Source organism: Microtus oregoni, unplaced genomic scaffold (genome assembly GCF_018167655.1).
Source record: "Microtus oregoni isolate MIOR12 unplaced genomic scaffold, Mior012 000025F_ref0000491, whole genome shotgun sequence".
Classification (NCBI taxonomy): domain Eukaryota; kingdom Metazoa; phylum Chordata; class Mammalia; order Rodentia; family Cricetidae; genus Microtus; species Microtus oregoni.
Window position 1 is genome coordinate 17765642 of NW_024543084.1, and position 13978 is coordinate 17779619.

General features: G+C 54.2%; 1 protein-coding gene across 1 annotated transcript in view; it reads right to left on the bottom strand.

Annotated features, from left to right (window-relative positions):
• Mvb12b (multivesicular body subunit 12B) overlaps positions 1-13978 on the bottom strand; it is a 157004-nt gene that overhangs the window by 16758 nt on the left and 126268 nt on the right. The window contains exons 8-9 of the mRNA XM_041674920.1: positions 11173-11228; positions 8248-8307 (exon numbers count right to left, since the gene is read on the bottom strand). Coding sequence (XP_041530854.1) covers positions 8248-8307; positions 11173-11228 — 116 coding nt within the window. The remainder of the gene's footprint in view (positions 1-8247; positions 8308-11172; positions 11229-13978) is intronic.

The window sequence follows — 13978 nt, forward strand, 5'->3', positions numbered from 1 at the left end:
TTGGGACTCTGCCATTTCATTATGGATGCAAAAGCCTGCCTGGCTTCCCTCTGGCAGACGTAGCTCCCCAGCCCACCTTAACCTCGTTCATTCGAAGAGGCCCCAGAAAAGTGGACATCCAGAAGCTGAATTTGAAAATTCTTTAAACCTCATGCTGCCAAATGTGTTTCCATTAATTTCACCTTTGAGTCGTGACGTAAATGCTAGTGGAATCAGCCCCAAGCTAAATAAGCAATAAGCCCCATTTTTCAACACGCAAACACATAAAGATGTCAGCTCAAACTGTTTACTAATTAACACTTAAAAAGACACAAATTAGATATGCGTGGCTAAGAGCAATTATAATCAAGACGAATTCCTCTAGTCATTTGGGAACTGGAAAAAAAGGCCTAATTGCTGGAACCAATGTTTTAGAAACTGAAATCACGCCAGTTAGCAAATATGTTCATTTAAAGAGTATCTCACGTGACTACACTCCTGAGGCCCGGCTACAAACGCGAGAACAAGGATAATATTTAGGGATAAAATTAAAATTTTAAGCTCTCTTAGATTTATAACTTCTTCATTAAATACGTCTGCAAACAGCAGCCCATAAAAACCTGTAGCAATTAAGTGGTTAAATGCACTGCCTCCCTTGTCAATTTTAAGGGGGTGATTAATATCAGACGGTCCCTCTGCTAAGGAGACTCCCCCTCTTTGCCCTTTCAGGTCCTCCGACAATGGAGGCTGGCCGTTCCACCAGCAAGAGAGGTAAGCTAATGAGAACCCCTAGCTCAGCCCCATGCGCCCACCAAGGGTTTTGGGTGAGCTGGCTCACACGGAGCTTGGAGACCGGTTTCCCAGTTGCCCATGCACTTTCATACGGGGATCCATTACTTGTGATTTAAAAGGTTTGTGCGGGATGCGCTCTCTAGATCTCTAGATGCTGGCTCTTGGCCGGGGTGACCTGGGATGGAGAGGGGAGTGAGGCAAACAGAGGACACAGGGCGCCAGGGCGGGAATGGTTTCAGAGGAGGTGGCTGGAGAGAGTGTGAGCACACCCACCCTGACTGCGACAGGAAATCCATCAGATGGAGAAATGGGGCAACTGCTTACAAGGGAAATAAAGAGCCACGGAGACGGGGAATATTTATATGCCCATCTACTCACTCAGAGGGAAGACGCTCCATCATGGACCACTGTGGAATTGCATTTCCTCACTCCTAACAGAGCAGCTTTTGCTGGGGGAGGGGGGAGAGGACAGTGGCTTTGTGGGGACAGTAGCCGCACACCATCCTCCCACAGAGGCAAAACAACAAGACGGAAGACATGCTGGGACAGGCCAGAAAACCTTGTGAACCTTGGTCACCTCCCATGGGAAGAGGAGACAGCAAAATTCACTCTGTTGCCTTGACCTAATTGACAGGAGCCCTGCCGAGGCCTCGAAGAGCGGAGACAGGCGTGCATGCCGACTCTCTGAGAGCCACGAGAGTGCTGGCCTTCCAGGATGAGTTACTGTATTAATCACGGCTTCATTCATTCTCTACCACCCACATCTCCGTGTACGCCTGAATGGCGAGGTTTTTGTCTTTTCGGAGACTCTCCCCCTGCCTGATGGCATGGATTTCCACTCTGACTTTAAATACCACCTTTCTTGGGTGTCTTCCTGAAATTTAAGGGCTGTGTGTGCCAGGAAGCTCTGGGAACTTGACAGTGGAGGCGCCTGAAGGTCTCTCCCAGCTGTGAGGTGCCCAGCAATGACACTCCGCTATGAGGCTGGAGCGGCAAAGGGATCTGTCTGAGGTCTGAGCATGGAGGTGCACTATCCTATCAGCTCTGGAGGCAGAAGCAAGCAGATCTCTGTGAGTTCAAGACCAGCCAGAGTTACATACTGAGACTCACCGTCTCAAACAAACAACCAACCAAACCAAAACCCCAACTATGGGTAGATTTGGCATCAAACACAGGTAGACCGGGGCCTACATCCTGTCCATGATACCATATCTCCTCTGCCAACACATGACAGTCCACCACAGACAGGCACGCTGCTCACCTGTGTCCTACCTGTAAAAATATCCTGTCACCTTCACCATCAACATAGCACCTGCCCAGACACAGAGTTTCCCCAGTGTCCTGTCCCTCATACCATGTCACCTCCACCACCAGCACATCCACAGGGAACCTGTGGACACCTGGACTCTGAGTGCTGACGGTCTCGCCACGCAGTTAGTCAGGCATGCTGCTGTGTGCCCGGTCTTCCAGGATGAGCCTGTGCTTGAGCTCGTGCCCTGCCTAGACAGCACCAGGCGCCCGTCTCCTTCCAGCTGCGTATCACTTACTGCCCGTCCAGGCTGTGGTGGTACCAGGCAGGTCCCGTGGCTGGCAGCTGGTACGGGGTTTTGGCGCTGGCATTCGCCCGAGGTTCTCTTGCTTCACGCCACACTGTTCCTAGGCTGGCGGCTCCGGCAGCTCTAGGGCTGCTTGAGAAGGTGAGTGGCAGACAGTGCCGGGCAGGGTGGCAGGAGGGTATTTGAATTTTTGGTGGGACAGTTAGGGAAGGATTTGGAGGTGTAGCCTTGTTGGAGGAGATGTGTCACTGGGGTTCAAAAGCCCGTGCCAGGCCTCGTCTTGCTGTTTCTGCCATGACCTTGTGATTCAGATGTGAGTTCTCAGCTTCTGCTCTAGTGCTGTGCTATGCCTGCCTGCCTGCCTGCCACTGTGTTACCTGACTGCCTACCTGCCACTGTGATACCTGCCTGCCTACCTGCCACTGTGATACCTGCCTGCCTGCCTGCCACTGTGATACCTGACTGCCTGCCTGCCTGCCACTGTGATACCTGACTGCCTGCCTGCCACTGTGATACCTGACTGCCTGCCTGCCACTGTGATACCTGACTGCCTGCCTGCCACTGTGATACCTGACTGCCTGCCTGCCTGCCACTGTGATACCTGACTGCCTGCCTGCCACTGTGATACCTGACTGCCTGCCTGCCACTGTGATACCTGCCTGCCTGCCTGCCACTGTGATACCTGACTGCCTGCCTGCCACTGTGATACCTGCCTGCCTGCCTGCCACTGTGATACCTGACTGCCTGCCTGCCACTGTGTTACCTGACTGCCTACCTGCCACTGTGTTACCTGACTGCCTGCCTGCCACTGTGTTACCTGACTGCCTGCCTGCCACTGTGATACCTGCCTGCCTGCCTGCCACTGTGATACCTGACTGCCTACCTGCCACTGTGATACCTGCCTGCCTGCCTGCCTGCCTGCCTGCCACTGTGATACCTGACTGCCTGCCACTGTGCTGCCTGACTGCCTGCCTGCCACTGTGATACCTGCCTGCCTGCCTGCCACTGTGATACCTGCCTGCCTGCCTGCCACTGTGATACCTGCCTGCCTGCCTGCCACTGTGATACCTGCCTGCCTGCCTGCCACTGTGATACCTGACTGCCTGCCTGCCACTGTGCTGCCTGACTGCCTGCCTGCCTGCCACTGTGATACCTGCCTGCCTGCCACTGTGTTACCCCTGCCTGCCTGCCTGCCACTGTGATACCTGCCTGCCTGCCTGCCACTGTGATACCTGCCTGCCTGCCACTGTGATACCTGACTGCCTGCCTGCCACTGTGATACCTGCCTGCCTGCCACTGTGATACCTGACTGCCTGCCTGCCACTGTGATACCTGCCTGCCTGCCTGCCACTGTGATACCTGACTGCCTGCCTGCCACTGTGATACCTGCCTGCCTGCCTGCCACTGTGATACCTGACTGCCTGCCTGCCACTGTGTTACCTGACTGCCTAGCTGCCACTGTGTTACCTGACTGCCTGCCTGCCACTGTGTTACCTGACTGCCTGCCTGCCACTGTGATACCTGCCTGCCTGCCTGCCACTGTGATACCTGACTGCCTACCTGCCACTGTGATACCTGCCTGCCTGCCTGCCTGCCTGCCACTGTGATACCTGACTGCCTGCCACTGTGCTGCCTGACTGCCTGCCTGCCACTGTGATACCTGCCTGCCTGCCTGCCACTGTGATACCTGCCTGCCTGCCTGCCACTGTGATACCTGCCTGCCTGCCTGCCACTGTGATACCTGCCTGCCTGCCTGCCACTGTGATACCTGACTGCCTGCCTGCCACTGTGCTGCCTGACTGCCTGCCTGCCTGCCACTGTGATACCTGACTGCCTGCCTGCCACTGTGTTACCCCTGCCTGCCTGCCTGCCACTGTGATACCTGCCTGCCTGCCTGCCACTGTGATACCTGCCTGCCTGCCACTGTGATACCTGCCTGCCTGCCACTGTGATACCTGCCTGCCTGCCACTGTGATACCTGCCTGCCTGCCTGCCACTGTGATACCTGCCTGCCTGCCACTGTGCTGCCTGACTGCCTGCCTGCCTGCCACTGTGATACCTGCCTGCCTGCCACTGTGATACCTGCCTGCCTGCCACTGTGATACCTGACTGCCTGCCTGCCTGCCTGCTACTGTACTACCTGCCACCATGCTGCCTGCCATGAAGGTCAGAGACTAGCCCTCAGAAACTAAGCAAGCACCTAATTTTATGCATTCTTCTGTAAGTTGCCTTGGTCATGGTGTCTCCTCAAAGCAATAGAACAGTGACTAAGAGTCTCAGCCTCATGTTGGCTGGACAGACTGACCAGCTGCCTTCAGGGATGGACACTATTTCTTCAAGCTGTGCCCCCACCCCTCAGGAGAGGGGACAGGGATATACTTATTAGGCCATACTTGGTCCTCTTGTCTTCACTGGAACCACCTGCTGACAGCCTAGACACTGCCAGGGGCTCAGTCCGGTTTTTCTTGCAGGGTGTCTAAACACAGAGGAAGAGCTTCTCAGGCACTTTGCTCTACTGTGGGGAGGAGCTAGGGGCAGGATCCTAGATGTTCAGGTCTTTAGCCTGTGCCCCAAAGTCAAAGATGCTCATCTGGGCCACCGAGATGGTTCACTGGGGAAAGAGGCTGCCAAGCCTGATAACCTGAGTTATACCTGCAGAGCTCCCGTGATGGAAGGAGAGACAGATTAAGCAGGCTGTCTTCTGACCCCACTCTGTGCATCGCTGCCATGAAATAAACGACAAAAACTTTAAAGGTGATTGTCTGCCTTCAGAACCTATGTTTTGCTTGTGTGGGGGTGGGGTTTAACAAGGTATAACAGAACCGGCAGCCAGTGGAGACACCTCCTACAGACCTGGGCTCCTGCACCAGGGGCCAGCGGGGAACCAAGTGTCCTGACCCAGACAACACAATGCCAGCTCCTGGGGACACCACATTTGTTCTAAGGGACTCCCTGCTTGCTTCAGGCCCAACACTGGATGCAGGCCACGATGGAGGTCTGTGTCACCGAAGTGACACTGCAATCAGGGTTAGAAGAGGCAACACCACCTGCTCCCAGGAAACTCACTGACTGTTGTGGAGGACAGCCCTGTCCTTCAGAATGTGGGGGGCAGTGGCGACACCCTAAACACCATGACATGGCAATGCCCTAAACACACGGATGGCAGATCCTCAGTGACAGATGCTGTGCCACTCCCACTCATGGTGACCCTCACTATGCTTCCACACCCCACTCCCACTCGTGGTGACCCTCACTATGCTTCCGCACCCCACTCCCACTCGTGGTGACCCTCACTATGCTTCCGCACCCCACTCCCACTCGTGGTGACCCTCACTATGCTTCCACACCCCATTCCCACTCGTGGTGACCCTTACTATGCTTCCACACCCCACTCCCACTCGTGGTGACCCTTACTATGCTTCCACACCCCACTCCCACTCGTGGTGACCCTTACTATGCTTCCACACCCCACTCCCACTTGCTATTCTCCCACCTTTCTGCAACTTTAACATAATTCAGCCACAACTACAAGCCTGTCTTCTCACCGAGACTCACAGTGAGAAACAAAACAAGATGGCATCCCTCAGCTGCTAACCAGGACAGGCAGACTGCCTCCTGCCTGTGCCCCATGGAAAGGGAGGATATAGTGATGGGCAGTGGTGATGGTGATGCTGCCAGCTCTGCAGGCTCCAAACCACACAGTCTCAGCAGAGCCCCCAAACCCCGCAGTCTCAGCAGAGCCCCCCAAACCCCATGGTCTCAGCAGAGCCCCCCAAACCCCATGGTCTCAGCAGAGCCCCACAAACCACACAGTCTCAGCAGAGCCCCCAAACCACACAGTCTCAGCAGAGCCCCCAAATCCCGCAATCTCAGCAGAGCCCCCCAAACCCCAGTCTCAACAGAGCCCCCAAACCACACAGTCTCAGCAGAGCCCCCAAACCCCGCAGTCTCAACAGAGTCCCCAAACCACACAGTCTCAGCAGAGCCCCCAAACCCCGCAGTCTCAGCAGAGCCCCCCAAACCCCAGTCTCAACATAGCCCCCAAACCACACAGTCTCAGCAGAGCACCCCAAACCCCAGTCTCAACAGAGCCCCCAAACCCCACAGTCTCAGCAGAGCCCCCAAACCACACAGTCTCAACAGAGCCCCCAAATCCAACAGTCTCAGCACAGTCCCCCAAACCCAACAGTCTCAGCAGAGTCCCCAAACCCCATGGTCTCAGCAGAGCCCCCAAACCCAACAGTCTCAGCAGAGCCCCCAAACCCCACGGTCTCAGCAGAGCCCCGTTAAGCATGGCTGGTATTTCCTTTACTGCCCCACCTGACAGAAGAGGAAACAGGCCCAGAGAAGTCGATGAGAAGAGATGGGATCAGGCCCACAAGCTCCTTCCAGAGCTGTCCTCACTATCCAGTGCTATGTCTTGGGGGAAGCCACTCCTCAATTCAGTACTGAGGTGAAGGACACACATCATAAGAACATGCCTGCCCTTGTGCCAGCCCTCAGAGTAGAGGGAGAACCCAGACATTTGGTGTGGCTATGACATGCCCCAGCCTGACAACAGGGTCTTATCTACTCACTGCATCCAGGATGCAGCCCAGCTCTATGTCCTCACCAGCTCGGACAGTCCCCTTCAAGGGCTTCCAGCCGCAGGACAAGACTAGGCTTCAATCTTGCCTCATACAAAGGAGGAAGGTGGTTACTTGGTCACTCAGGGTGACAATAAAATAGCCCCAAATACAAGGACTGTGCCCATGTGAGCGCTTAAGAAAAAGACGGTACTGGCAAGGCCCACTGGCAAGGGCAGGGGTGCTCAGGAGGGGGAAGTTTGGATGCCCCTTTCTGTAGCACCAACCCCAGCACTGGGTACCTGTTGCCACCAGAGTTTCCACCTGTGCACACAGCACTGGCTGATACCCTGAGGCTGGTTCTCCCGCTACCCCTGCACAGGAGGGAAGGTGGCCTGCCTGAGTCAGGCAGTCAGGCTGCTCCAAATCTGTCTATATGACTTTGGTCTATCTTGCTCTCCAGTGCAGCTCTCAAAACCTCCCCTGGGTACCCACAGACTCCACCCCATGGGGAGGCCCACCCTATGCTGGAGCCCTAGCAAAGGCTGTTTAAAGGGCAGATGTGAAATTCTATCTACACCTAGATTTCCAGCATCATGGCCAGCCATTCCTCCTGTTGCCAGCCAGCTAGCAAACAAAACTATAGGTGACAAACATGTTTTCATGATTTACTGAGAATCAAAGACAAAGGGGGAGATTTTCGTCTTGTTCTTGCTCTGATGGTTTAGGAATTCGTTGTACTGCACTGATTCAATTTTCCTTGATTCCAGCCATCTTTCAATAATGCAGTCTGCTTCTGCTGGCTGGGTACACACAAGAAAACCCCAAGGAACCAAGGATATTGAAATGGTTCTGCCATTTCCATCTGTGAGACAAATGTTCCTCTCTGAGGAGCTCTGGTGGCAGCACGTGACCACGGCAGTCTTCTCTACACGAGGATGTGCACACTGACGCTGGCCAAAAACGGGCAACCCCAGCAGGCCTGGCCTTCTGTGGAGCCCTACTGTTTCGGGTCTGTCTCCTTGGAACTTTCCTTTGGACCCTGATCCTGGTGTCTTTCTTATGATGCCCAGATGCCATCAAACCAGCCGGGAAGGAGGGACCTGGCTAAGTATGAGGGGCCTAGGACATTCCTCTGGATCAAGAGTTGGTTGAATCTGAGATGGCCCTGGTGGCAAATGAGGAGAGACAGGACAAGGCACTGGTCATGGCCTCTGGCAAGCGATAGGTACTCTCAAAATGACTGACTGGGTTTCTCCTCAGGAGGGCTCTTGCACCCACCTTTTCTGGAACCAAGCCCTGATGGAGGAACAAGGACCCTAGAGTGAGCAGTGTCGCAAGCCCAGCGTACTTACCTCCTTTTCAATTTCTGCCAGGGACTTGATGGTGATTCCCAAGAGATCAAACGGCTGCATCTGAAAATACAGACCAAGTCACCCTTTTGATGGCTGGAGAAAGCCCCTTGCTCTCATGACAACTGTGATGGACAAGCCGCCCTAGCATCTTCAGCCCCACCACAGGAATGGACATTGTGACGCTCAGCCTACAGGTCCAGGCAGAAACCATAAGCACATCGTGAGCTGAACCTTCCGAACCACAAGACAACTTCGCCACATATCCACAGCACTGGGGGGGGGGGGGGGGTAAGGGGAGGGGCCATGGCCTCCCAGAAGGCGTGCCTATGGTCAATTAGCTTATCTTTTTTTTCTGACACCAAAGGAGAAAGTGAGTGATTTATGCTTTTGTGATGGGATTCGGGGCTGGACGTGTCTGAAGCAGTTACCAGAGGCCACACTGCCTGGTGTTTCTACAGAGTGGCGGGAGTTCCAAGGGTCTGCAGTATCTAGGGGAGGACCAGGTCTTTGATAGAGACAGAAGAAGGAAATGACCACCATCAGCTAATGCTTTGCAAGATCAGGGTGGCGAAAGCGAGAGGCTGCACTTTAACAGGGCTCTGCAATTCTGTGGACAGTGGAACATTTCTTGGCAAAAACACAGACTAGGAAAGTCAGCGCAGGTGAGCAGGCTGGACTGTGTGAGCCTCCCCGTGTGGGCTGCTGCCAGTGCAGAATCCAGGTACACTGTTTCCAGGAACACTGGTTCTTGGTTTTCTGGGAGCAGCAGAAGGCTAGCAGCCTCTTGCAGCCTCGCCTGCAGGTAGAGTCTGAGATCCACACAGAAGCCAGGACTTGTCTGTTTAGACCCAGAGTCCTGCAGTGGGCTGGGGTTAGCACCTGCACTGGGCTACCTGCATGTCCTGCACTGCGAGAGGCCAGTGGTTAGCTCCTGAGTCCAAGGCTCTGGATCCCAACTGGCTGCCTTGTGGTGCAGGAAGGATTAATCTTCTCTATTTGTTTATTCAGCAGATTTTTAGGATGCGAGTGTGGACACATATGTGGAGGTCAGAGGGCAACTTTGAGGAGTCGGTTCTCTTTCCGTTTCTGCTCCCCTTTGTACTCCAGGCCAGCTGGCTCATGACTTCCATCTCTTAGGGGTGCTAGGATTACACATGCACGTCACCGTATCTGGCTTTTTTAATGTGGGTTCTTGGGATCGAACTCCAGTGATTGGACTTTTGCCGCAAGCCCTTTTACCTGCTGAGGCATCTGGATACCCCCCCCCCCATACTTACTTTGAAGGCCACATTTAAAAGCCTGTTAAAAGTGGCATGGGTGGGCCCTTTTGGTCTGGATGCAGGGGGATTAAACAGAGAAGTGCTTGGAAGGGCTTAACACAGGGCTTGGCTTGCATCTGTGGCCCTGAGCACTTGCTGAATTGGCACTAGCACATTATGAGGGCAAACTTGGGATAGGTCCACCAAATTAGACCCCGAGCTCCTGGGGCTGCTCTTCCAGTAGCCACAAAACAGTTTGGCTCTGCTGAAGATGCCAGCCTTCATGTTGTGAGGACGGGGCCGCCTGCCCGCCTGGCCCAGGAGCCAGCAGAGGTCCAGCTGTTGCATCATTAGGCCCTAACTAGTCCACTAAACTTTCCCGACTGGAGCTGGTGAGCAGGGCAGAGCTGCCTCTCCCAGGGAGCATGCGGGAGAGGTGCCAGTGTCTCCATGGCAACGCAGCCAAGTGGAGTCTGCGGAAGTTCCTCAGGCTCGCCATGTCACGTCAGGAGCATTTTTCACGATTAAGCTGCTTACCAGAAGGGCTCAGAGGAGGCCTATTATATTTCATAAAAATGGAAACGACAGAGCAGGTCGGATCGCCAGGCGGGTGGTTTTAAACTGGGTCCAAGAAAAACACTTGAGGGGTCTTTCGATGGGCCAAACCAGGGCCTTGGTGCTTAGTGACGCCTCAAAGCAATCTTCTACAGGAAGAATAAAAGCCAGACACAAGTTTACTGACCCAGCGTGGCCCAGGCTTGCGCAGCTGAGTGAGAGCAGAGGCTGTCCTGAGGACCAGGCACTATCAGAGGGGTGTCTCCAGGAGGGAATGGAACCAGTACAGGGTCCTGGCTGTGGCCTCTCATGGTCTAGATACTGGCCTCTGCTCTTGATTGGCTTGCCTAGTTCCTCTGTCATTCAAGAAGGCTCAGGGCTCAACCTAAACAGACCACAGCCAGAGGCACCTGACACTGCTCCACGGCACAGCGTGTAGGACATACAGAATGCAGCAATGATAGTGGGGAACCAGGCCAACTTCATCACCGGGAAGTGAAAAAACAAGGCCATGTGGGGTGGAGCAGCACTAGGAAGGAAGAGGCAGGTGGGTCTGAGTTTGTGACAGTCTGGTCGATGAAGTGAGTTTCAGGCCAGCCAGGGCTGTATGTCTCAAAAACAAACAAACAAACAGCACGTTAAGGCTGGTTGTGGTAGTGCATGTTTTAATCTTAGCACTCAGGAGGCAGAGGCAGGTGCTCTCTGTAAGTGCGAGGCCAGCTGGTGTATAGAGCGAGTTCTGAGGCAGTCAAGACTGCACAGCGAGAGCCAGTCTCAAACAAGAGCTAGACGAGGAAGCCGAACTTGGGAAACATTGCGACCTGTGAGTCAAATGCAAAAGCGTGGCCGTACACACTCATCTGCTGAGTGTCTCTAGGATCCTGGCCTCTGGCTGCCCTTTTCTTCCACTTCTCAGGCATCTGCTAGGTGTAGGCCCCAGCTGGAGGGCCCAAGACGAGCAGAACGCACGCCAGCTCTCACATGTTGTGCCTTCTGGTTTTAGGGTTCAGCACACAGGCAGAGATGCTTGCCCAGGCCCAGGGGTTCCAGGGCGCTAAGACACTGAGGGACTTCAGGTTAAGGTGGGGGGAGGAGCATGCATAAAACTTACACTTTCTGGAATGCAGGAAAACTTCTCTGAAATCATAAACGGCACACCATCCATTGCTGCAAGAGAGGAAAGAGAGGAACACATTGAAGACACGACTGCTGTCCAGCAACCTAGGATGTCGATACAGAGAGGACCAATCACTCCCTGGCTGGAGGCAGATGCTGCCCAGCTCAAGTGAGTGAGAGCTGCTGAGTGGTCCGCTGCTCTCCGTTCCCAGGGAACGCACCCTGCCCAGGGATACAGACGCCTTGTGTGGCCCCTCTGAGTGTAGTCGGTGCAGAGAGGGTGGGGGAGTAGTACAGGGCTGGTATGGAAGCCTCTTCTTACCCAGGGCTCTGGCCTATGTCATAAGTAGTTGGAGCCACTAAGGGCCTGACAGCAGGAAGAAAGTGATGTATGGCTGTGAGGGGGCAGAGGTACATTCTGGGAGGAAGCTGGCAGTAGCATGTCCACTGTACATTCTGTAGGCCGACCTGTCTCTCTTTGGTGGTGTTGGGTATTCATCAGCATCTCCATGGAAAGAAAGTTTGGTGGTCAGGATGATTGTGCTTGAGCCCTGGGCTGGACTTGCCATGAAGTCACATGAAAAAGAAGCTTGGCTAATGGCTGTGAGGTGTGCTCTGTGTCTACAGTGAAGCAGGCCAGGAACTTGCTCAGGGCCTGGCAGAGTGGGCACAGTGTTTGTGGGGAAGGGAGAACACATGGTTACTGATTCCTTGCCGCAGCTTCGGGGCTGAGTCAAGACTGAAGGGTGTGGAATGAGCAGCCTGTGAATGAGGAATGCAGGGACCTGGAAACTCAGTTTCTTTCTGTACCATAGCTCCTGCAATCTACTTGTATCTAGGTCTCCACCCCTAAACTGGTGGCAGTCTTGCCACAGAGGAGCGTGTGATGCAGGGCCCTCACAGTGAGACCCATGCACAGAGAGCTGGGCTGCTGACTGAGATGGTGCCCTGCAGAAGCAGGACAGAGCTGAGGCAAAGTTCAGCCTATACATCTGGCCCTTAGTGTAGGAACCTGCAGCCTGCAGCGAGAGGGTGGTTTGTGGCAGACCATGGATTTAGAATGGACACTGGGCCTCCCCTCTGCCCATTTCCTAAAATGAAGACTTCCTTGGCATTCAAATGCTGGGACCACCTTCCAGGGCTGGGGCCAAAGAGAAGCAGGAACGGAAAGGAGAGTGCAGGAGGAGGGAACGGAATCCCTTCCGGTGTCTGATCTGTAAGACGTGCCGCACAGCGAGTGGTTAGCTGTGGCCATAATACTGAGGGGAGGGAGGGAATGAAAAGCGGACTTGCCTGCACTGGGAGCCCCCTTCTGCAGGGCCATCTCCCACTGCAGCTGGGCCCTACAACCCGGAAGAGAAGGGCTGAATGCTGGCATGGTGCATGAGACAGCACCGGCAGAGCAAGGAGGGACAAAATCCCAAGTGATTCCCACACCCACTGCAAATGCCCCACTACCACCTGTGAGCCTGTCACAGCAGACACAGTGCCGTGAAGGAGGTTTCTTTGGAAAGCCACAAGCTTCTTAGGGATGGAGGCAAGCCCCATCGACACCCTGAAAGGCCACACTGGCTCCTGCCGCTGACCACCCAACATAAACTTTAAGCTCCCGTTCACCCCACACAGCTCTTGCATGCTCTGCCCTCGAATACTTGCTGGGTCCAGGGCCCTCAGATCACTTCTGATGCTTTTGAGATGACAAAACAGAGGCTCCAGAGGTGGAGCCGACACCAAGGTCACACAGGCCAGAAGCAGGAACCTGGAAGCCCTGGCTTACGATGCTTGGACACAGGTAACCATCGTATTTTACTTCTCACGGAAAAGGGTGCATGTGCACAGCACTGTTCCCGCCACCGTGCAGGGGCTAACAAGGTTCCTCACCCACTTCTACAGTGATGTCCTCCCCTGGAGCCTACTAGACGGCAGCAGAAGAAGAGCATCTCACACTGTGAGAAGTATGAGGCCACATGATGATGTGGCCACCAGGATGGTGGTGGCAGTTACACCCCTGCCTATACTGGCAACAGAGATGGAAGCCCCTTGTGCTCAGTCCTGACTGCAAGGAGCCATTTGGTAAAGAGACTGAGGTGACATTTGGTAAAGGGGACTCACAATGGGAGGCTGGGCAGTCAGCCGCTCTTCTCATTCACTAGAGAACAGATCTTAGCCCATCTGGTAGAACCAGCAGGACAGAGCTCAAGATGAACCGCCCAGATAGGGCTCACAGCACACAGGACACACCTAAGCAGACGTGACCTCCAGGTCATACTTAACAGACCAAATTGCATTTAAAGAATCTAGTGTGTGTGGTTGAGGGCAAGGCACTGGAGAGATGGCTCAGGACTTAGAATCTTGCAGAGGACACTGGGTTCTATGCCCAGCACCTACATGGCAGCTCACAGCCATCTGTGACTCCAGTTCCAGAGGGATCTTACACCTTCTTCTGGCCTCCATGAGCACTGTATGTGGCGCAGACAGGCATGCATGCATGCATATTCATATACAGTATGGCTGGCTCAGTGGGTAAAGGTGCTTGCTGCACGAGATTGAGTTTGAGCCCTGGGATCACACAAAGGTAGAAGGAGGGAATCAGCACCATGAAGTTGTCATCTGGCTTCCACGAATGGCACCCACATCCCCCTTCCACATGACACAGCCTAGGTACTGAGAGGCAGGTAAACCACCTGCTCTGAAGGGGGTCAGGACATCACCTGCTAGCTAAGAAGAAACATGGTTGTTTTTTTTAAGTGAAATATGGCTGATAGGGACCTAGTAGGAATGCTTGTTAATTAGCTAAGAGT